At 43.4% G+C, this 25,491-nt stretch overlaps 1 protein-coding gene across 1 annotated transcript; it reads left to right on the top strand.

Annotated features, from left to right (window-relative positions):
* Nucleotides 1-627: 627 nt before the first annotated feature.
* Nucleotides 628-25,029, top strand: LOC110496857 (E3 ubiquitin-protein ligase MYLIP-A). Its single transcript, XM_036953266.1, has 7 exons — nucleotides 628-965; nucleotides 2,214-2,404; nucleotides 13,769-13,954; nucleotides 19,053-19,250; nucleotides 19,623-19,787; nucleotides 20,872-21,301; nucleotides 23,071-25,029. The coding sequence occupies exons 1-7, from the start codon at nucleotides 879-881 to the stop codon at nucleotides 23,284-23,286; spliced, it is 1,473 nt and encodes a 490-aa protein (XP_036809161.1). The 5' UTR covers nucleotides 628-878; the 3' UTR covers nucleotides 23,287-25,029.
* The last annotated feature ends 462 nt before the right edge of the window (nucleotides 25,030-25,491 follow it).

Genomic DNA, 25,491 nt, shown 5'->3' on the forward strand with positions numbered 1-25,491 from the left:
ACGAGCTGCACACTCTGGAGAAAACCCCAGAAGGGGGCGCCTCTGTTGTCCTCATCATTCATTGTAGCCACGAGATGGTCTCGTTTGAATATGGTATGTGCTATTCGGACTCCTTGGGACGTCCCTACCACATTGAAATTTAAATGGTTAAGGTAAGGGTTAAGGTTAGTTATAGGTAAGGGTTATGGCTATGGTTAGGGTAGGGGCTTAAGTTTGGGGTTAGGACAGGGGTGTTGAACAAATTTTGCTCTGGGGGCCGCATTCGGTCTTCAAGGAGATCTGGAGTGCCGCACTGAAAATATTTTATATTTCCTTGACTCTAAATAGTCAAAAATGTATCCTCTATCCATCATGTTTTGAATGTTCTATTCTCCCTGACTGTCTACTGATTATTGGCGGGCTGGACAATCAAGAAACTGTATGAATATTTTTCCATTATCATTTTTATACCGTTTCGATTTCGTTGTAGTTATTTTAAAGGTTTTTGAGTTCGTCCACCACCGGAAAAAAATCACAATTGTTTTATTTGTTCAGCCGTACTGAACCATCTCACGGTTTGACACCCCTGGATTAGGTTTTAGCATAGGGATGTCCCAAGGATCCCGGATTGCACTAGCCGTTTGGATATGACGGTGATCGCGGGTGCAAGCCTCATATGCTAAACGCATTGTAATTGGCTGCTTCGGAGTAGTCAGTGCTTTGCATAGCAATTCATTGATATAGCTTACTGCTGGTAGGGAGTGTTTGGCTGCCACACGAAGTGAGAGGGTTTGGAAAGTGGACGAAGGTTTGATGTAGGGTCTCAAAAGAGGAATACCGTGGTTGTGTTATTATTTTAAAAGAGGTATAGACCAAATATAAAATACTAGACAGCCAAAATGCTTTGCCATGTTACCCGTCCGGATTCGGTGGTTATGGAAGTGGAAGTTGATTCGAAGGCGAATGGTGAAGACTGTCTGAATAAGGTAGATACTCATTTTAATTCTTCCTTTTGTTATTTTTCTGTTTTCGGGTTGTTGTTTATATGTTATTTTTAGGTTATATATACATTTGTCGAAACACTGAAAATTGTCCTGCAAGTGCACATTTTCTGTGGATTAAATCGCAACACTTTGTCAGCATGAACGTGTTTTTTTGTTGCCGAGATGAGAAATCCACATTTTGATGTTCAAAGTTCCTGTTTATTGTTGGATTTTCTGTCGCCAGGATCAGTTCTCTCTAAACAGCGTTGTCTGTCACTGGATATGTATGCTACATTGCCACACACAGCGATACAAATGTGCTTCCTCAATCGTGCAACAATGTTGCTTTGTTTGGAAACAAGTTGGCTACATTTTCCGTAACAAAGAAAGAGCCCACAATTTTGACTTGTGGTACAATTCAACTCATGATGATTGAGTTGGTGATTTTCGAAATGAGTATGAAGGTGCCATCTGAGGGAGTTGCTTCCTGGTAGTCTAGTCGCGAGGAAAGTATATGGCTTTGTCAAGCAAAGGTTACTTCAGTTCATGTTGGTCCCTGTGCATGCTTAGCAATGTTGTGTAGCTTCAATGGGTGTTCTCACGAAAATAGCCTACTGTTGACTTAATTAACCTTGAATATCCAACAGTAGTCTATCACATTGCAATAATCTGTTTTTAGATTTCATAAATACTAAAGTCGTTATTTACATCAATTATCATGTGCATAAAACGTTATGGTGCCAATGACGTAGGCCTAGTCATCAATCCGTAAACATGTGAATTTGTCAGAGGGCCTAATCGTTGTCTTCTAATGAGTTCTAAATAAATTCGAAGCTCCTATCTCATATACACAGCGCGTTGACATGTCCCCTTTGAATCGGTATAGTTATCTCACCCTCCGTCCCCTCTGGATTTCGGCTACACTTGACGTTACATAACTCCGTTCCTTTCCTGCTGCTGGTGAGAGGCGCGTGGGATGCGCTCGTGATGAAGTTTATTACCGCGGGAAAAATATCCACATTTATTTCCCACTTAACTGCTCCAACCGGCTTTACTGCCTTGATATTGATGTATGGCAAATGCAAAAATTATAATAAAGAAACATGCTAAACTGTCTCATATTTTCTTGAAGATGCTCCGTAAGCTTCTCGGCCTACACAAACTGCGGTTATGTACCTTTGGTTTTACTTTGGTTTTTACGTTGATTTTTCTTCTTCTCCATAACTGACTTCTTCCTCTCTTATTCCAAAGGTGTGTAGGAAGTTGGGAATCATAGAGGTGGACTACTTTGGCCTGCAGTTCTCGGGCAGTAAGGGAGAGAACCTGTGGCTCAACCTGAGGAACAGAATCTGCCAGCAGATGGACAATCTGACTCCCTGCCGACTCAGGCTTAGAGTCAAGTTCTTTGTGGAACCACATCTCATACTCCAGGAACAGACTAGGTATGGATGTTGTATATCGCACACAGACAAAATTCAACACCACATGAGCATACATGCATATTTAACAATCTCATTACAGTAGTCATTCTCTTCCATCCCTGCATCATCTTGTTACAATGAGAAAAGGAGAGAAAGAACATAGGGAAGTGTATTACTTACTAAATATACATATTACAACATAATCTCTAACTCAACCATTCAGATTCCAGTCATGCACTATAGGAGGAGGAGGATCAGGGGGAAAGAGAAAAAACCAGATCTGTCATAGCCTGTGAAGTTAGTTGTGACTTCCTGATTCGGCTGTACAGTGAAACGGCCTACAGTAACCCCGCAGCACACAGGGTTACTACAGGTCATTGTGGAGCGGAGCCGGGCAGGAGGCAGTAAGGAAATATGATCTCTGTAGAGGTTCCAGACTCCTTTACCGCTGCCCCAGGGTCCCTCTGCCTGGCCCTGCCTGCTGAGAGCTACACCCCCCCCCCCCTCCAGACATCCCATGCTGGCTCTCATTCAAACGAATGATGACGTGTGCTCACTTCGGTTTCTTTTGTCTTTCGTATACTTTTTCTCATTCGGGAGAAGTGTCCTTATTAACACTTTTGTTGATGTTGTACTTTTGCCATGGTTTCTTTTGTCTTGGACTTTTACAAAGTCTCGAAGGACATCTCAAAGTTGTAACTTTGTTTAGATGTTAGAAGTGCTTTTTACTACAAACTCTGAAAAAAGGTTTGAGTTGAAAGAACAAAAAACACCTTGTTTTCATAGTTTTTTCAGACACCAATGTAAAAGGCTTTATTTAGTGTAGTTTTCTCATATAATATGCTCAATTAGCTCTGTGTTCCGTCAGCCTCATTTAAAAAAATCATTCTTCCTCTCTTACACAAAGACTGTAATATAAATTAACCAGAGAAGAAATTGCCCAGTCTTCTAAACTTGTTGAAACGTATCTCTAGCGAAAGGCCTGACACACCGACTTCTGGCTGATGGATAACAGGACCTTTGGAGTCTAGTTTAGTTCTCTCCTCCCAGCCCTTTAGAGGTCCTCTAGTTAGAAGTCTCCATACAAAGTAACACATCCTAACACGCTTGATCCTGACTGAATCTTAGGCTGATTGCAAATGGGACCCTATTCCCTATAGGGGCTTTGTTCATAAGTAGTGCACTAAATAGGGAATAGGGTGCCATTTGGGGGGACACATGCTGCTTTTTTGACTGTAACACTAGTGTTATACTAGTGTATACACCCTTATGTTATACTAGGGAAATTGTTTCCCTGACAGTGAGGACTTGTGAAGAGTAGAATTAACAACCTCGGTGTAATCAAAAGATGCTTTGTGGGTTAAGTCCGGTGAGCCATTGTAATGTAAATGCAAGCTGAAAAGTACCAGTTGCCAGGCTTTGTCCCCAGGTGAGAGCAGGTCCGCTGGAGCCATGGCCCAGTGAGTTACGGGTGCCGAACCGCGTAGGTGGAAACTGAAAAGTCTGAGCCCTTTGGGTAAAACACTGGTTTAAGTCCTGTATGTAAAAAGGTGTGATGCGTCCGCACTCAAAAATATGTTGTAAATCCTGTATGGAAATGCACCAGCAGAGAATCAACTCAGAGCTTCTCTTTTGCTGTTACTAATAGGGTGCTCTGCTCTCATTGCTAACCCCACCACCCCCCAGTAAAGTTTTGCATGCAGCATTCACGTTAATATCATCAGATATCTTTCCACAGCTGTAGGACAGATACGGTATCATTAAAAGTAGATTCTAACCCCAGGCAGTCTGCCAGGGAAGGCATCTGATAACATGCTGTTAGAGGAGAGGGAGTTGTGTGTGGGGCTGAGCCTCTGAGCTTCTTAGCTCCTCTCGCTCTCCAGGCAAGGTCGGCCAGTAACTGTTCATTAAACTGAGATCTATCCCTCTTGCCCCCCTCCCAGCTGTCTCGACTATAAGTACACACTACCACTCCCTCCCCCTGGCTTGGAGGGCAAGTCCTTTTTCCTTTCATTGTCTGTCTTTGAGGATTTTTATTTGATTTATTTTAATTTGACCTTTTATTTAACTAGGCAAGTCAGTGAAGAACAAATTCTTATTTTCTATGACAGCCTAGGAATGGTGGGTTAACTGCCTTGTTCAGGGGCAGAACGACTGATTTTTACCTTGTCAGCTCGGGGATTCGATCTTCCAACCTTTCGGTTACAAGTCCAACACTCTAACCACTAGGCTACCTGCCTCCCCAATGGACTTTGTGTGTCTTTAAGACTGGACAGCGTGCATGTGCAGTTAAGGGGAAGAAAAGGGGAGTTGACCAGGGGAGCTAAGGGGTGAGGAAGCTAAAAAGCAGTCTTTCTGAGGACAGTTTTAGGATGCGTGCACACGTCGCAGCGAATGTCAATCTGCCATTCGGCACGGTGTGTTTTTAGGGACCATCCACCGGTAAGCGCATGGCTGCTGACGACTCTACATGTAGAATCGTTTCTCAAATTACGTCTGGTACTCTGTTCAGAGGCGCTAAGTCCTCTCGGCCAGAAAACACTATTGGTGTGTCTGCTATTGGAAGACGTCAGGACCCATGGCAGTTCATCCACTGCTGACCTCTGGCAGATTAGGAGGGTCTTTCACAGATGGCGAGGAGAGAGGGTGTGTGTGGAACCGGGGACAAGAGGAAAGGGGAGATAAAGATGTGTGTGTGTGTGTGGTGGGGGGGGGGGGGGGGGGGGGGTGTATAGAGGGAGGGGATGGTAATGTGTGAGTCTTAGTTAAAAGTAGCAAAGGTTTTGCCCACACACAGTTGTGGTGGGTAGAGCTCGTCTCAACAATTATTTTTGACCCGCACGCTGTTACTACCAGATGTAGAATCATTTAAAGTGGTTGAGGATGGGGCCCCATCTCTCGCTCTCTCTTTCTCTGGATGGTGTTCAAGACAATGAGGACCAGATTTTCAGATAGGAAAGAAGGGGCCATTTTGACTTCCTCTGCATCTTTCTCTAGAGAACAGGCCTGTGTGAACCAGTGTGGTGATCTCAACTCATGGAAACTCTCCACACTCATGATGTATATTTCTGTTAGCATGCTGTGTGCTCTCTACTCTCTCTGTTCTAGTGGTGGTATTTGTGACTCAGTGGTTACTGGAAGGTCATGTCTCTCTGTTGAAAACAGGTCTTTGTTCCCTCTGTGTGTGTGTGGCAGGGAGCGAGATGAGCAACAGTGGTACGGGAGGCCGGCAGGGTTCCCTTAAAGCCTTCTGCTTGCTTTGGTTCAGCTGGCGTCTAGCCTACATTTTGGTGCGCATCAACAGCCGTAAAAACTCTTAACATCACAATGTCGTCATGTGCCTTAACCCTCTTTGTGCTTTCACATTTCCCCTCGTTGGGCTACTGCTGCTTCCCTCCGCCCGTCACTCAGACCACAAACGGACAGGCTTGCAGGCAAAAATGGATACACTCGTAAACACACATATTCGTAAACACAGATACAAAACGCATAAGTTGGTACTCATAGTGAGGGCAGAACATCTTAGTAAGTAGATGTGGAATGTGTGAATGTGTCTCAAATCACATTTTGTCACATGTGCCTTATACCATAGGTGTAGACCTTAGAGTGAAATGCTTACTTACAAGCCCTTAACCAACAATGCACTTTTTTAAGAAAATATCCCCCAAAAAGTAAGAGAAATGAATAGCAAATTATTAAAGAGCAGCAGTAAAATAACAGTAGCGGGGCTACATACAGGGGGTACCAGTGTCGAGGTAATATGTACATGTAGGCAGAGTTATTAAAGTGACTATGCATAGATAATAACAGAGTAGCAGCAGCATTCCAGAAGGAGGGGCAATGCAAATAGTCTGGAGAGCCAGTTGATTAGCTGTTCAGGAGTCTTATGGCTTGGGGGTAGAAGCTATTTAGGGTTTCTCTTCGACCAAGACTTGGCGCTCCGGTACCGCTTACTGTGCGGTAGCAGAGAGAACAGTCTCTGGCTAGTGTCCCTCTATCTCTTATCTGCATGTGTTTTAGTCTCTGTTTGAATCCATTGGCTTGGTCTGATAGCTTCAAGTGTTGCTCTGTCAGTTGGTGCATGAGAGAGACCACCGAATAGTTTACTAGTGAGGGACACCTCTTAGAAACTAAAATAAACCAATGGAACGTGCTCAAACTAATATCCACCAATAAAACAGAGTGTTCTTGGCAAGTAACAGTGCTGGGTGGTGACCTGACCCAGGGGCCAGGGGATTTTCCAGCATTATAGGGCACACACACTCTTAAAACGTAATGTCCTGGTACAGGAAAACCTGTGGGTAGTAACAGGTGTGTGTACGAAATGTCCTTAGTGGGTGCAGACAGACAAGCTTGGCCCTCCGAGTGCCAGTACACACACACCTATTTCTCTCGCCCTCTGGTGGATTCGGCACACATACAATTAAAATAAAACAATTCTGGTTACATAAGCTTGGCCATTTACAGAATCTTCACTAAATCCTGCTGCTATCCCATTATCCTTGAATAGTTAAAAAACATTTTTTACCAGAGACGCCCGCTCTATGCCAGACATGGGGATTATTAAGTGTGAGGTTGAGTGTTGGAGACATCAGCTAGTGTGCGTTTACTGTTTTACAGTTGACTATTTAGGCATCCCATGTTTCTGTGTTATAATAGACGAGGAGTAAAACCCTAAGGTGCAGCTAGCCACTCCCAGGAAACTGTGATCCATTGTAGGGTTTAACCTGTGTGTGTGGGTCTAAAGAGATTCAGTAACACACACACTTTCCCACATTTAAAGCTTTCTGTAAATACACACACGGCTCTTGTCTGTAGTACTGGCTCAATTTGGTCCGATTTCTGCAGTTCCTCTTGTCCTCTCAACATCAAACAAAACCCCCCATCCTGATCCTGTAGCTTTGAGATCTCAGAATTTCTCAGCTCCGCTCTGCCCCGGTAGCTTCTGAAACACCCCGCCTGGTCTTTGACCATGGCTTGAGGCAGCCCTGTGTGTGTACACTGCACTGACCAGATATGGGCAGTTTAATATCTACTTCTGCATTTGGTGGGTATTTCCAGAGAAGTAGTAGACTTCCTATTTGTTTTAGAAGCTATTTGCTCAAACCACAACCATGTCCCCTTTTTATTAAACTTTCTGACATTTCTATTGGTTCAGAGATTGAGTTGGCCCCATAGAAATATAATTATTAGAATGTCAGTTCTGTTCTAATAGTTCTAATTTTTTGGTTGAAACTTGTCCCCCTCAATGAATGGTGTACTATCTGCATCATTACCCCTCACTAGCCTGAAGGTAGTGTGTGTTTTCCCCTTGTTGTGCAGTGTTTTAGCATTCTGATCAGGTCAACAGTTGGTCGGGGGGTTAGCTATCCAGAGGGCACAACCATTAACAGACTTAATCTGCCATGAATAAGAAAAGGAATGTTTTTAGTGCCTTTCCCATAGAAATAGAATCTCTTGAAGGGACTCGGAGCCCCTAACCCTAGCAATTTGACTGGTCAATTCAGCGAATGCTGGGTTCAGAATGGAAGGAAATTATTAAAGGGGCAGTGCAGTTAATGTGATTTCCTTTTTTCTGTTATGAAATAATCTGAAATTGTGAAAATGACGATAATGCATATATGGAGTTCTATTTAAACGTGTTTTGTTTTTGAATGGCAGCAGCGTGCATTCTTATGGTTGTGTTACAAGTTGAGGGGATGCATTGCCTCTCAGAACGCCGTTAATTGAGTCAAGGTCTTGTTGAATTGATTTGTTACTGTATCTGTCTGCTGTCCACGCTAATCTAATGTGAATTTCGTTATCATAGAGAGGAGATGGAGGAGGAATTGCAAAAAAGTTTGATAGTGTACTTGAATTTTTATTTGGGTACAAATGCAGGTCGTCAGATGTTTTTCTGCTATGCAACCCAACTCCAACAGTTTTGATGTCCTCCCCCTAAACCTGAGGAGAGCAGTTTGTATTATCCAGATCTGCCAACTCCAGATGTCTTTGCCAAAAGTGTCTGTCTTTACATGTCTGCTGAAGCAGAACGTTCTAGATATTTTCACCACCAGGCAAATGTTTTTCCCTGACGTTAAGACCATTCGTGTTGTCACAGCATTGCAGCCAGTATGATTAGTTGGGGAGGCAAGATGGTTGTCACAGTCCCTGTCCCCCACCCAGACTTGTTTAACTTTCCTTTTAATTTCTCTGAACTCAAGTAGCCTTCCCTCATATCTGGTTTGAACCCATAATATTAGTCCCTGGCCAGGAAGGATGGCTGTGTCAGGCTCTGGGCTTGTGTGTATGTGTGACTCCTGCCCAAAGCGCCCTGGCTCAGCCTGGGTTATGTTTAATTACCCTTCTACAATCCGTTAATCTGGAACACTCTCTCCCCTTAACCAGAGGTCGATTTAGCTTACAAACAACTTCTTTGTTCACCTCAAAATGGCAGTTGTTGGATTCATGAGTTCACTCGGCCCAGAACTAAATGTTTCTCTTGTTTATTTGGTGTTTTGTTTCCCCACTTTTTTAACATTTTCTTTATTGCTCTCATTCCGTTGGTTAAACTATTTGATTAACATCCTTGTTGTGATGTTTCCGTTGAGAGACTGTAAAACTGGTCCCTGGACTGGGGTTACTAGAGTTCGTTGACTGGGAGTTACCTCTAGCACACAGCTCTGGGCTGTGTTATTTGTTACTTCTACAAACCACATTGTTTAGAGCCTGGCCCTGTGAGCTCTGAAACTGACACTTCTCATTGGCTGACACGGTGCAGTAACTAGGCAGAGGTTTATCATTTCATTTCACAGGGACATTTTGTTCTTCTGGAGACAGAGCTCTGTGACTAATGTCTTCTCTCTTACTACTGAGAGAAGTCAAGTTGAAACAATTCTTTTATAGGCCAGGATGGTAAGAAGAACAAAAAGTTTCACCAAATTGCCCTATAATCTGTGATCGGCTTCTTTTTGAGAATGTTTATTCTGAAATAAGTTCATTAAAAACAGTTAGCCATGTGAACAAGCAACAGCTTACAGTGGCACTCCAGTCCCCTGTTCGCCTCATTTAACACTTGATTTACTTTTTTTTTAAAAGGCATCTCAGTGGGTGGTCCAGGTATGTCATGACATGGGTAGGTATAAAGACAGGATGTCAGGAAAATAGATTTTAACACACAAATCTGGCAAAAAGATGAGTGTGTGAAATGCACTACATTTGGGGAAATCCTTTAAGTTAACTTTGACAATCTAAAACTCCACAGGGCTGCTCTCTCTAAAACAGTAGAAATGTCACTAATAAACCCAGAACTAAGCAAGTAATCCCTCTTCTCCTCCTGCATCTTCCATCTGTCACAGAAAGGGAGCAATGACCCATATTCCTCCCAGCTACGGCCGTGCCAGGCTACGGTGCACTTTAATTGAATTATTCCAGCTATGTGATGAAGTGTTTAACATTCCAGCAGGAGAACAGATGACTTTGTTAGAGCACCCACTGTCATCTATTGCCCGGTGTGTGTGTGAACAGTAAATCTACCATGCGGTCCCTTGGTCTGAGAGCAGCCGTTCCGTGCCCCCGTTTTCTTTCCCTTCATCAAGATGACTGTAGTGAATGTCTTAAGAGGCTTTATTCTTCCCAGTTGTATTAAACTGGGCTGGTGGGGGGGTCAAGTATTTTCTTCTCCTATATTAGATTCCCCATAGGCTTAATGGGAGACCCCCCGCTGTTTTGTCTGTCTGTGGCCTTCTCCCTTGACAGACAGTGAGCAGCGGTGCGGAGATGTGTCTGGGTAGGGACCAGTATGTTGTGTGGGCAGGGAAGTGACTGGTATGGTGTTGGCAGTCTGGGCACCTCTGGACTGTAATGCTTCTTTGTCCTGATGCAGCCTGGCATTTCTGCCCTCCAGCCGCTGTAGGAGTTAAAGTTAGAGCCGTGAGCCTGTCTGCACCGGTCACTGTCCTGCACAGTGGATAGTCAGACCAGTTTACAACCCCTCCACATCACCACCCTCCACAGTCCACATCAAAGCACTGGGGGAGAGGGGGAGACACTCAACCTGCTGCCCTGGATGTCTACCTCCATAACGGGGTGCTGCTTCCAGAGCCTCCCTCCTAGTCTCTGCTCTTTGTCTCCCAGTGGGGTGTGCTATAGGGCCTGACAGGGGCAGACTCCCCTGATAGAGGAGCTCCCACATAACCAGGAGCCAGGCTCAGGACACCCCCCAGCAGACCCACAGAGAGTTGTCAAGCAGGGATGGATGAGAAATCATGTGTGCTTCAACGACCTGGAAGAGCCAAGAAAAAGCATGTGAGGAGTTTACTCCCATATTTCTTACGCCTGTATTCTCCTCCTAAAGGAAGTGGACAAGTGCACACTAAGGGCAGAAGGGTAGAGAATTGGGATGCAATGTTACTCTGTACAGACTTTGCACAGGCTAGACTGTTGAGGGGTCAAGCAGGGATAGATGAGAAATCCATGTGTGCATCAACAACCAGGAAGAGCCAGGAAGAAATAAAGAGTAGGAAGGAAATCATTACAGTACTCTGCACACTAGACTTGACTGGTTCCTGTACAGTATATAACCCCATATAGGCCATGACCTTGTAAACACCCACCTAGTATTGCACTTCTTACTATGAGGAATGTTCCAAATACTCTATATACCCAAACATGGTAACCTAGCCCATGTTCTAAGCATAGATTAAACCACTCTAGAGTGCAGCATTACATGGGGGGGTGGGTGGTGATAAAGGAGGGGTCCTTTTCAATTTCCACTGGGTGGTGAGGGAGAACAGCCAGGCCAGGAGGGCCTGTGGCCTATAGTAACCCCCAGGTAGTCACAGCCCTTTGTTTCCAACTGGCCAGGTAGCAGCCTACTGGTCACTGTGCTGCTGCTGGACCTAACACAATACAGGAAACGGACAGCTGTGTGTACTGTTCCAGCTAGGGCAGGATCTGCTGGGAAAGGGGGCCAGGGCTGGGACTTTCTGGAATAGATATACTTGGGCAGTTTGTTTAACACCATCTCAAATGGTTGTTTATTATGCCCCTAGAGCTACTATTGTTTAGATCTCCTTTATTGTATGATAATATTCCTCTCAATTCTTGTCCTGATGTGATTCTTCTTATTTTGTGTATCTGCTCCCTGCTAAAGCCAAGGGGTTCAGAGGAGGCAGGAAGACTGAGTGCCAACCAATCTGTGTTCCCATGCCCCCTCTCCTGCCCATAAGGCACTGGGGGCAAGATGAGACCAGTCAACAGTACATCTCTTTTAAAGGCACACTGTCACACATTCTTACTATGTGGGAGTGCTATTTTCCATTGCTTTGTGTTATGGATGTTGCGTTGTTCTGTGTTATTAATTTGTACAGATTGCCTCTGGTGGTGGTATGCCTGGTTATGTTTTACAGTACTGTAAAACTTCAATTAAATGCAGAGACTCATAGCTGTCTGTCACATTTAATAGCCGGGCAACGGCACACATTTCAGCAAATAAACACCTGTTTCAAATATACACCGAGTCTAAATGAATTGTTTACGAGGTTTGGTTTCGATTTGTTATATTACGTAATTTAGTAATGAGTTGAAAAAATGATGGCAATCAGTTTTTATCGGGGGTGAAACTTTCACTGAGGCGCATCCCCCCCCCCCCCCCCCCCCCCCATTCTGAAATTTAATTTTGCCCCCCCCTCATAGTTTTATAATTGGAATGTGATACAAAACAAGGCAATGGTGTGCTTTAGGACCATGCGGCTACTTCTGAGCAGTAGGGTAGGCTGTTTATGCCCCCCCCACCACTTCTAAAACCAAAGTTGTGCCCCTGTTATCACCAGTAAGAAACTGCTAGCCATTGGCTGCTTATAGCTGATAACTGCTAGTTAACTGGCAAGCACGAAAGGTCAACAACTTCGGGAATACAGACCACCAGAAATGGGGAAATTGCTATTCTGTCAAGCGAAAGTTGGTATGCCTCCATTTCGAAGAGAACAAAAAAGATACAAATAAATGTTAGTGTGTAAATGATAACGCATTGGTGCAGGAAATGAAGCAATTGATTGAAATGCTGGAAGTGAATGCTGCGATTAAATTAACTACGCAAGTGAGCAAAAACTGTGTGCATCAAGGAAATGGACACCTGGCTCAAATAGAAGCCTGTCTCTAAGTGCCTGTTCAGTGATTTAAGCAAGTAAAGGCCCGGGCTATTTTTTTATTTCAGTTTTATGGTATGTGTGAGAAAAACAAGAAGGCAGTCTGGTTTGGTTCACCCCAGTTGAATTCATCCCATCTGGGGGGGTGGAGGGAGGGAGGGAGGGTTACCTGACCGGCTTGTGCTAGTTTTCAGTTTAGAGACTAGACCACTCTAGTTCACCCTCCTTTTGATGGGAGAGAATGAGTCCTCTGTCACTGCCTCTGTCATATTACTAGTTACTGTTTAACCCAGGGTTTCCAAAACTCAGGGAAAGCCTGGTTTTACCAACCATAAATACAGTCCAGGAGAATAGGCTTTTCCTGTTGAAAGTGTTATCATGTCACATAGGTCAGATGGACCTTGAACTTCTAATAATTTGCGACATCTCTGAAACTAATAAACAAGAAACAAAGCTTTCGGTGAAAACAATGAAAGCCACCTTGACTCTGGTTGTTTTGTATTTGGCTCGCCGCAGCCTAGTGTTCTGCACACAGATCTACAAAGTCTTCCTTGTTTCATCACATTTTCCCCCATGGCCCCCCCTCCCCCTCCACACTTTGAATTTGCCATAATAACAAGCGTTTACCGACAACCAGGAAGGTCCCTTACCTTGCCAAAAGAACAAGATTACAGCATTGTGTTGCCGTTACATTGACTTAGCCCCGTCTTTGTGGGCTTGTGTTGGTATTTAACGGGAAAACATGAGCCAGGCAGAAGGGATGGAGGGAAGGATTGAGGGATGCCTAGGCTAAATGGTGCTATCGTACCCAGACCCCACAGTGTTACATCACAACAGCAGTAGCAACCTGGCTGCTTATCGCGCCGCAGCACACCACTGGGGTTAGTGAATAGACAGGCAATGCAGAAGGTGTACAGGGCTAGCTGCTGCTCCTCTGAACACTATGATAATGGCTATAGAGCTCTGTGTGTGTACACTGCACTCTGCCACCATGATGAGAGCTATGGAGCAATTAGAACACCCGGACTGTGTCACTGGGTTAAAAGTCAAACCACGTCACACACTGACTGGGAACCGCTTTCACTAATTAGCTACTCTGTGTGTGTGTGTCTGTAACCCAACCTCTAACCACCTGCTCCATTCTGTGTCCCTCTCTGATCTACCAACCATCACTTGTTTTGGTTCCAGGCCCTGTGTACCCCCTCTCCTCCCCAATCCATGTCTAACAACTCCTGCCCCTCTCTCTTCCCTCCACCAGGCATGTGTTCTTCATGCATGTCAAGGAGGACCTCCACAGCGGCCACCTGAGGATGTGTTCAGAGCAGGCTGAGGTGCTGAGTGCCCTACTGGCCCAGGCCGAGTTCAGAGACTACAACCAGAACACTGCCAAATACTGCTACTCTGAGCTGTGTGGGAGCGAACCCTGCCCGGCAACAGTCGACAGGTAAGGGCAGGGGACACCTGGGGATATGTTAGACAATGAGTGTAGACTGGACACACCGATGCTCGCACGCGCACACACACACACACACACACACACCCCCCCCCCCCCCGTGGTGTGTTTAAAAAAGGATTTGAGCTTGAGCCTTAATGCTAATTGGTTGGAGTTTGCAGGACATGAATACACTGTTGGAATTTTGAAAGCAAAGCTGCCCTTGACAAGGTTGCCGGCTGGCTGGGTTGGGTAGGTTACTTTCTAAATGTAATCCATTAGTTACTAGTTACCTGTCCAAAATTGTAGTCAGTAATGTAACTTTTGGATTACCCAAACTCAGTAATGTAATCGGATTACATTCAGTTACTTTTAGATTACTTTCCTCTTAAGCGGTATTAGAAGAAGACAAAAATGTATGTTACCAATTGCAAGATAAATCAATGTAAAAGTTTACATAGCTGGCCATAAATGGATGTTACATTTTACTTAATGGGTTGGTTATGTAGGCCTCTTCTAACCCATCTCTTTCTACTACATAAGGTAATATGATTAAATTATATCTTTAGATTAAAAACCAAAGTCTATCAGAATTCCAGTCATTCCAATAAATGTTATACTCTTTGATCTTCAAGAATAGGACTTATAGAAGTATAGATTAGCCAAATAGTTTTGAGGTTATGCTCAGGTAAAACAAAGGACTTAGCCAGCCCTACTGTGGTGTTTAGGATTTTGTTGTAATGGAGAAATGTAACCACTGTCAGATTAATAAACAGAGCTATGGAATCAAGGACGGACCATCCATGACATCAACATTATAGTTTTAACCATGTTATCAGGCTATACAGTGTTTATTTACATTTACATTGTATACAAACATAGGAGAAAATAAGCTTGTTTTGGGTTCTCATGGAGTGTGACAGTTGAATTAAGCTCATGAGGCATATAAGTTATATTCTTCAACAATTGATGGATATATGTATGTATGCATGTACAGTTGAAGTCGGAAGTTTACATACACTTACGTTGGAGTCATTAAAACTCGTTTTCAACCACTCCATAAATTTCTTGTTAACAAACTATAGTTTTGGCAAGTCGGTTAGGACATCTACTTTGTGCATGACACAAGTAATTTTTCCAACAATTGTTTACAGACAGATTATTTCACTTATAATTCACTGTATCACAATTCCAGTGGGTCAGAAGTTTACATACACTAAGTTGACTGTGCCTTTAAACAGCTTGGACAAATCCAGAAAATGATGTCATGGCTTTAGAAGCTTCTGATTATCTAATTGACATAATTTGAGTCAATTGGAGGTGTACCTGTGGATATATTTCAAGGCCTACCCTCAAACTCAGTGCCTCTTTGTACATCATTGGAAAATCAATACTTTTTGGAGAAATGTCCTCTGGTCTGATTAAACAAAAATATAACTGTTTGGCCATAATGAACATCGTTATGTTCAGAGGAAAAAGGGGGAGGCTTGCAAGCCGAAGAACACCATCCCAACCATGAAGCACGGGGGTGGCAGCATCATGTTGTGGGGGTGCTTTGCTACTGGAGGGACTGGTGCACTTCACAAAATAGATGGCATCATGAGTTAGAAAAATGATGTGGATATATTGAAGCACAAATGGGTCTTCCAAATGGACAATGACCTCAAGCATACAAAGTTGTGTCAAAATGGCTTAAGGACAACAAAGTCAAGGTATTGGAGTGGCCATCACAAAGCCCTGGCCTCAATCCTATAGAAAATGTGTGGGCAGAACTGAAAAAGCATGTGCGAACAAGGAAGCCTACAAAACTGACTCGGCTACAACAGCTCTCAGGAGAAATGGGCCAAAATTCACCCAATTTATTGTGGGAAGCTTGTGGAAGGCTACCCTAAATGTTTGACCCAAGTTAAACCATTTAAAGGCAATGCTACCAAATACTAATTGGGTGTATGTATACTGACCCACTGGGAATGTGATGAAAGAAATAACAGTTGAAATAAATCATTCTCTCTACTATTATTCTGAAAATTTCACATTCTTAAAATAAAGTGGTGATCCTAACTGACCTAAACAGGGAATTCTTACTAGGATTAAATGTTAGGAATTGTGGAAAACGGAGTTTAAATGTAGTTGGCTAAGGTGTATGTAAACTTCCGACTTCAACTGTAGCTTGTACTGTAGCCTACAAAAGCCCATTCCTGATCTTTTCCCGCGACCCATCAAACACATTTGATGTGTCGTCATAGTGGTCTCTGACGCATGTTTTTAAGGAGCAAACTTAAACGTGCCTCTTTTAATGCTTTTTTAATGCAATGAATGTCATTGAGTAAACACAAGTGTCAAAGATTTTTTTCCGCAAACATCCTTTCTGAATTGAAAAGTAATCCTCAAAGTGAATCATCTAGTTTTTCAAAAGTATCTTTAATCGGACTACAATACTTTAGCTGGTAACGGATTAAAGTTACCGTTATTTTTGTAATCCCTTACATGTAATCCATTACTCCCCAATCCTGCCGGCTGGTTTAGTGAACAGATATGGTAGACCGTAATGTTATGGTAGGCTTATGATATGGAAGTATCAAAATCCAGCTGAACCAAGTGCCAGATGTGGTGTTAATGATTCATCCAACATGAGTCATCCATCTAGTCAGGTGCTTCAAAGAGAAATTCCCAATGTTTAAAATTAATCCCGAAACAGATTTATACCTTTAATCATTTATGACCATAATTTACATGAAATTAACTTCTGTTGCATTGGCCAGACTTGGGTACCCAAGCTGTGTACCTATTCCCAAGAATCTAATGGTTGGTGCTCAATTCAGTGTAAAAGACTAATTTACTACACCCTAACCCCTGATTTGCTCCAAGCCGTAACCTTGCCTTCTACTTTTTGGATATGAACCAGTCAGTCGTGTGCAGCTGACATAAACATTTGTGCCATGAGAACCGGGTATGAGTTACTCTGGCAATGCAGACAGCAGCACAGTTTGGAAATCCAACACTCAGACATAATTTACAAACAAAGCAGTCTGTTAAGTGAGCCTGCCAGATCAGAGGCAGTAGGGATGTTCTCTTGATAAGTGTGTGAACTGGACCATTTTCTTGTCAAAATGTAACATGTACTTTTGGGTGTCAGGGAAAATGTATGGAGGAAAATGTACATTCATTTCTTTAGAAAAAAAGTAAAGTATAAATAGTAAAGTACAGAAAAAAATGACTTAAGTACTTTACACAACTGGATAACACCACAACTCAGAGGGGTTGAGTTAAAAGTGTAAGTAAAATTTTGTTTGGACCCTGTGTGCGATTGGCCAATAAAGTGATCTTTAATTTGTATCTTAAACAACACGCGCTCACAAGGTTCCCTCTACGGAAAGAAAGTACCCCGTCCCCTCCCATGTTGTCTCCATGCACCCACTTGTTTTTCACTAGCAGAGGTAGGTTTGCAATTGGAACAACAAAGTTTGACCCACATGATATCACGCAGTGTGACATGAGCAACAGACGGAGGAAACTTGGGTTGTGTCTGAAATGGCTCCCTATAGCTAGCTAGTGTCAAAAATGGCACACTATTTCCCCATAGGCTCTGGTCAACAGTAGTGCACTAGATGGGGAAAAGGGTGCCATTTTGGACGCAAACTGGATAACACATGGTCACAATGTTCCCTCTACAGAGACACACCCCTCCCGTGTTCCTACCATGCAGCCATTTGTTTTTCTTAGTCATGAACCAAACCTGTTCAGGCATTGAACTGAACACCTAAGGGACAATTAGAGCTACAGTAGCAGGTTTGAGTTTTAGCCGGTTCCATATTCTGGAAACACTCTAAATCAAAACTTGAAATAGGAATAATATTTCATCTGACTTGACCCATTCCTTTAAACAGCCATAAACAGGACTATAACTAGGTGTTAAACATCAATTTATCCTTTCTGTGAAACTAAACCTAAATGCGCAGTCAACGCTCACATCAGTTTAGTTTTCTACCACCAACCCATAAAGCCCACAATAGACAGTCTCTCTCTCGCAGAACCATGCCAGGGAGTAGCACAGCAGCTCGTTGACTGGTTAAATCAACAGTTTGAGAAGCAGCAGTTTGGGTGCAGGCCAATCTAAACTAGGGACTGTTTGTGCAAGGTCAGAGGATGGATCTATCACTGTGTTTACACACTCTAGGGGACACACACTAGGATCCCACCTGAGATCATAATTGGAGGGTAAATGCAGATGTCAATGTACTGGGTTAATCAGGATTATATGGACACGATGCTCTCTTGTTAGTGTGTTTTCAAAATTATAATAGCCAATTTGGTAATTTTATTCAGCTCTGTTTTTAGTAATTGGCGAAAGCATATTTCTATTGCACTATGGGTAATTTTATGGAAGTTCTCGCTCCGCCTAATCAAGCTTATGTCTTGGGATGATAACACAGTACAGATATTGGTTGTGTCGTGTCATAATTTTAGCATAGCTGTAAATGCTAAGATTGGAAACAGCTTTCCAATGCCCGAGGAAAAAATGTCATGCATATCATTCTACCATATTGAAGCAATTACTGCAGGAAAATATAGTCACTGTTGTGGCAGTTTCCGAACAGCAAAGCTGTCTGTAAAGGAAAAGTATTGACATTTTCCATTGACAGGACAGACATCAGTGCATCAGTAGCTGTATGAGTAATGTTCATATGAACTGAGGAAGTAAAGGCTTAGTCCATGAGTAATGTTAACTCAATAATGGCTCACTTCATACTCTAATTCACACTGCACATATAGTGAGGAGAGAACTACTAGCAGCGCAAGCAGAGGCTCACATTACATTATAGTAACTGATTCCCTTATTATTTGATCAGATTAGGGGTATGATCGGTTTATATTAGATAATCTGCTCTCTGGGTGACACTCACTGCTCAGGCAGCACCCAGCAGTCTGTCACGTTGTTCAGCTGAGTGAAGATGGGATTTCTGTACTGTTTTCTCACAGCCCTCACAGGAAATAAATACAGAATATGAACTATTTGAAGCATGGTGGCTCTGTGTAAGTCTTTGAAGCTATGAGGCTCTGGATGTGAACCAGTAGTGACACTGCTGTCTCTCTATCCATCACTTCACAGTATCATCTCTAAGCACAAGGCGTTGGAGGGTCAGAGCCTGGGGTCGGTGGAGTACCAGGCCCTGCAGCTGGTGTCCAGTTTGGAGCACTACGGGGTGGAGTGGCACTGGGCCAGGGATGCAGAGGCACAGAGGCTGGCCATAGGGGTGGGCCCGGAGGGCATCACTGTCTGTAAAGAGGACTTCAGCCTGGTCAACAGGTAAATGAAGGCTCTTCGGGCTACTTAACCAACTGCTCCATCTCTTGTGCAGTCAGCTCAAACAGAATATAGACTAAAGTCATATCAGAGCACTTTGTATGTGGGGGTGCACAATATACAATTTACTGTACATAGTTCAGAGTATCTCCTACAAATACTGTGCTTTACTGAAATGTCCATATATATGAAGTGTAATGTCTACCTGATTTATCCCACAATCTTTACCTTTGAGGAAATCTCTTATTGTTCTGAGATTGTCATCATGGAACTGAAATCCTGTAATATTACACAGTATTGCAAACTGTTGTACAATGTTACAGGATTTAGTTTAAAGAATAGTTTCCACCTTCAACTTTTCTTCATCCATTCTAGGATCAGCTATCCCATAATCCAAATAGCCACCCAGTCAGGGAAGAGTGTTTACCTGACGGTGATCAAGGATACCAGCGATAGTGTGGTTCTACTATTCAAGCTAATCAGCAACCGGGCTGCCAGCGGACTGTACCGGGCCATCACAGAGACACATGCCTTCTACAGGTGAGGGGACAGAAGAGGATCCACTTGTGGGGAGCCAAAACACAGTCATGCAGTCCAATTATGCAGTGCACTCCACATATAGTCATCATAATTGTGCAGTTACATTTGATCGCCAAGTGATCCAAGGTATTATTGATCAAATGTTCCATGATGAAACCTTTTAGGGACTGGTTTCTCCGCTAACTATTTAGTAGGGTTGAAAGGAGTGCTTCTGAGTATAGTATAGAGCTACAAACACTGACAACCACCCATGGGCTGCACTGTCATGCTAATGAATTGACAAAATGTTTATTTACACTACCAACTGGATCATTCTCTCTAAATGGTATTTCTGTCACTTATTCAGCCGACTTTACGGCCCTCAGAATACACGAATGCTCCTAAAGCACTGTAGAGTTCTACTGCCTAGGGGGGCAGCTAACCAGTCAAGCATTTTACTTCCCCATTTAGAAGTCCTGATAGGTCAGGTTCTCTCAATCACTTTCACTCAACATTTTGCTCTGTTTAACATGGAGTGCTGCTCGCTGAATATGCATCCTGAATTACAGTTGTACACATTCACTGAGACTATGCTATGGTCCTTAAGGAGGAAGTTTGTTGAAGCCACTATATACCAATTCCTTTTACATGTTCTTGGTCTGAAGTGATTGATAAAGCCATAGAATGTAATAGTGTTGATATTAATGAAAAGGTGCTTTATTCTTCCTGGAAAATGAAGGTCAGCCATTTAAATTGGCCTACTGCAGAGCAATGAGATTGTTCACAGCTAGGTTATAATAGTCACAAAGATGACCTCTCTAGTGTGTGTGTGTGTGGGGGGGGGGGGGGGTTCAGAATTTTTCACCATGTCTTCCCCAGGTTGTGGTGATGGGCTTGTTCTGTACTTGAGCTTAGTGTAGTAACTGTTTCTGGATCAGATTTAGAGGATTTCTAGTCCTTAAACATGATCAATCCCATGTATAGGTTGAGTCAAAGTGGAGGATTGGGAAATCAATGTATAAAAAAAATTGTCCAACGTTCAATTGACTGATGAAGGAAAGTTGGATTGACTTCTTGGTTAATAACGTCTCGCTTTCTCTTCCAGGTGTGACACGGTGACCAACGCAGTGATGATGCAGTACAGCCGTGATTTCAAGGGCCACCTGGCGTCTCTCTTCCTCAACGAGAACATAAACCTGGGAAAGAAGTACGTCTTCGACATCCGACGCACCTCCAAGGAGGTCTACGACTACGCACGCCGGGCACTCTACAACGCCGGCATCGTGGACCTGGTGGCACGTGCGGCGGGGACGGGCGGCGAGAGGACGCCTTTGGGGCACAGTCCCCTTCGTGGCCAGGGGGAGGGGGTGGGGGAGGATTGTGGCAGCTGCCAGCAGAGCAGGGCACTGCTGGAGAGACTAGAGAAGCTCAGGGAGGCTCTGCTGTGTATGCTGTGCTGTGAGGAGGAGATAGATGCAGCCTTCTGCCCCTGTGGACACATGGTATGCTGCCAGACATGCGCCAACCAACTACCGGTGAGGAGACTGAGACGAAAGTCATTGCTTGTAAATGATTGAATGTTGTGCATGTTGGTTTTGGTCAAATTGAGAAACAACTACTAGTCAATGAACACTAACCTATGCACCATTTTTTTTTAATGGTTTTTGGTCAAGTCGACATTTGGATGCCACCACTACCATCTACCCCCATGAATACGAAAGCTGTCTCGCTAGGTTTAATGTCTTCCTTTTCTGGTAGTCCTTGGCACAACACAACAAGCACACTCTAGGGTTCTAGCTGTGTAATACCATGAGTGGCAGAGCACAGATTCAAGGAGAATACTTGATTTTTCTCCTGAGTCACTCCCTCTGAGCAGTAACCTCTCTTTCTCTCATATCCATTTTATGACTTTTAAAAACCGATCCAGTATTTTGCTCATGTATGGGTTCAGCTCACCTGATTGGCCCTCCCACTAATCTCCTAAATTTTGCTTGAACTGCCGTAGCAGATGGTGAGTTAGCGGCTGTGGATTAAAGCTGCCGGCAGCAGGCCAGCAAATGTCTATTCCACTAAATCCACAGGGAAATGTGTCGTTTTATGTGGCTGGACCCAAACACAGTGAGAGGAGAGAACTGCCACGCAGGGAGAACATTCCGGGGAGAAAAAAATCTTTCCAACATGGCCGCCCCCTTAGCCTTTTCTAAACAGTGTATCGTGGATAATTCCATCTAGTGGTCCCTAGTTGGTTAACAGGCTTTTACACAGCTATAATACAATTGACGGGTTAAATTAAATTGGATTGTTATTCCACTACTCTTCACTGTCACTGACAGACTGGTTAGTATAATTAGTCTGTTCTGGATGTCTTCAATATGATTCTGAGACTCTGGCTGCCTGGTCCATTCTGCAGCCCCGGGCTTGTGGTTTTGTGGAATGAGTTCGACTCACACGTGAACAACCAAAACACTGTATATGCCAGTGGAGGCTGCTGAGGGGAGGACGGCTCATAATATTGGTGTAAATGGAATGGTATCAAATACATGGTTTATTGTGGTTGATTCCATTCCAGCCATCACTATAAGCTGTCCTCCCCTCAACAGCTTCCACTGGTAAATAGGGTGGTGTTTGAACCCTTTGAAGCTGTGTTTGAACCCTTTGAAGCGGTGTGTGAACCCTTTGAAGCGGTGTTTGAACCCTTTGAAGCTGTGTTTGAACCCTTTGAAGCTGTGTTTGAACCCTTTGAAGCTGTGTTTGAACCCTTTGAAGCGGTGTTTGAACCCTTTGAAGCGGTGTTTGAACCCTTTGAAGCGGTGTTTGAACCCTTTGAAGCGGTGTTTGAACCCTTTGAAGCAGTGTTTGAACCCTTTGAAGCGGTGTTTGAACCCTTTGAAGCGGTGTTTGAACCCTTTGAAGCGGTGTTTGAACCCTTTGAAGCGGTGTTTGAACCCTTTGAAGCGGTGTTTGAACCCTTTGAAGCGGTGTTTGAACCCTTTGAAGCGGTGTGTGAACCCTTTGAAGCGATGTTTGAACCCTTTGAAGCTGTGTTTGAAGCGGTGTTTGAACCCTTTGAAGCGGTGTTTGAACCCTTTGAAGCGGTGTTTGAACCCTTTGAAGCGGTGTGTGGATCTGCATGTGCAGTACTTGTAGCACACAGTGGTCCAAAGACCGTAGTAACAGTGCCATTGCTTTGACAAACCACCGACAGCCATGTCTTCATGTTCTTTGATATATTTGACCTGTTCCATTTCTGTAACTTAACAAGTGACAGCTAGTCTTATGTTGACATTCAATTATCTCTCCCCAGTTGTGTCCGGTGTGTCGATCTGAGGTGGAACACGTGCAGCATGTCTACCTGCCCACCTGCACCAGTCTCCTAAACCTCAGCAACACCTCCCACGACGACGACAGCAGCCCCGTCCACAGAGCTATCGGTGGGCTAGCATATACCTGCCACACCAAGGACCACTCCAACACCAACAACCACCACGACTCCAACAAGATCTACCAGACTGAGACATAAACCACTCCCCCACTTCCAGACTGCATCCCAAATAGCACCCTGGCACCCTACATAGTGCTGTCCCCAATAATGCACTAATTAGGGAATATGATGCCATTCCAGACACAGTCCAGTCCCAACACCACGGTTTCTTTGTTTATCACCTTACCATCCTGACAGTGGTATTTTTCCACTGTCGATATTTATTTTTTTAAACCAATGATGGATTTGGGATTTTGAATTTCCATTTGAATTTTAGGATTATTGCCTATTATATTTTCTTAATTGAACTGCAGCTGTTGATTTGATCAGCAGTAGCGGTGTGATCGGATTTATTTCATTTGGATTGTGCTTTTGTTTGTTTTTTTGCTCCATATCCGTGTACAGAATGTGAATGATCTATTGGGCTCATAGCCTGTAACGCTTGTACAATATGAGGGAATTCTGTGTTCTAGGAGAATAGTAGGCAACGTACATAATCGTTCAGTTGTTTTATAAGTATATTTGCATTTAAGTTTCTTCGTTTTAAGCTTTTAGAATCTCATTTTATGGTTCTAATGGAGTGAAATGCATTTTTTTGTTCTGTTTCCATGCCAATGAGAAGTTATTTGGGGGTAGGAATCTGGCCCTGGTACAGCACTGCATTCTGATTTTAGAGAAGTACTTTCCCAAAAGGCACCCTATTTCCTATGTACAGTACTGCACCACTTTTGACCAGTGGTGCACTTTGCAGGGAAGGGGTGCAATTTGGGATGCAACCAAGGGGAAGTCTTGACGATAAGCCCGGTATTAATGTGTATATGAGTGCCAGGTTCTGGAACCAAACCAGAACTCTGACAGGGAAAGATAAATGGTTGAATCTCCTAGTCCATTCCCAATGGGTCTTTATAAAGTAACTCCACTCATACGGAACTCTATGAGCTCCAGACATTCAGCATTCTATCCCATAACAGAACCTTCACAGATGGAAGCCCCAAAATAAGATGCTCCCTGTATTCTTTTACTCAATAAGTGATCTGTGATTATTTATTAGTAAGGCTGTTTTTTTAACCTGATCCCAGATTGGCTTGTGTTGTATAACTAACCCAGGTTTTAGGAGCTAGCTATACAGCACAAGCAGTTCTGGGACCAGGCTACTGTTTTTCAGCCTCTACTGTGTAGCGGTGTGTGTGTGTGTGTGCGTCCTCAACTTCTGTTCTATGTGGTCAACTAGGGAGTTCCTTATGATTTTATTATTAAAGGGTACTAGTCGATCTGTCAGTGCAATACGAGCTGCTTTTTGAGTTTTTTTTTTTTTTTGGGGGGGGGGGGGGGGGGGGGGTGGAAGAATGAATACACTGTCACTTTACCAAGGAAACTTCACCAGTGTTTTATCCATAGGGTTTTGCCTTAATGTAGCAACACTGGCTTGCGTCTCAAGTGGCACCCTATTCCCTATGCAGTGCAGTGCAGTACTTTTGACCAGAGCCCATAGCACTCTGGTTGAAATTAGTGCACTGTTTAGGAATAGGGTGCCATTTGAGACAACGACATTGTGTTTTGATATGCATTCTTTCTTTGAGGAATATGTTGTCTTTATTGCTGACACCATTTGGCACATAGTCACTGCAGGGGATTGATTATTTCATCTCTTTGTTCAAGTAGGATTTGTTTCTGTTTTCTGAAGCAAAAACTATGCTCTGCAAATGTAGAAAGAACTGTCTTTTATATTGTATTTCTTTGAACTAGAAAAGTATTAATAAAGTTTTTTTTTTTAAACAAGCATTTGAGTTGTTTAAATTGTATTTTTTTGGGGGGGAAATGTGTTCATTGATCTAATTGGCTTTGGCTGTTCAAGTTACCCCCTTTCACCTCTCACTCACTCTTTCTTATTCTCAATGGGGACAGGCACAACTGAAAGGTCAGATAAAGATATGGGGTTTAGATGACTGAGGCTCTCGTTACTAAAGATTGATGGAGGCTCATAGGGTTAAAAGTTCATGCCTGGCCTGGTATGCCACCTTATTTAATTAATGCTTTTGTTGCCTGTCATTTTAAGTAGTAAATCCATTATGGTTTCTGTGTACTGATCTTGTATCAGAATGCATGTGTTCAAATTGCACTAACGGTACAGTGCAATTTGTATTGATTTAATTTAGGATAAGATTGCTTCACTGTGATAATAGTTTGAAGATCGAGGGGAGGTGACACCATAGACCATTGCAGAGTATTGATCCCTATCTGTGT

This window comes from Oncorhynchus mykiss, chromosome 18 (assembly GCF_013265735.2).
Source record: "Oncorhynchus mykiss isolate Arlee chromosome 18, USDA_OmykA_1.1, whole genome shotgun sequence".
NCBI lineage: Eukaryota > Metazoa > Chordata > Actinopteri > Salmoniformes > Salmonidae > Oncorhynchus > Oncorhynchus mykiss.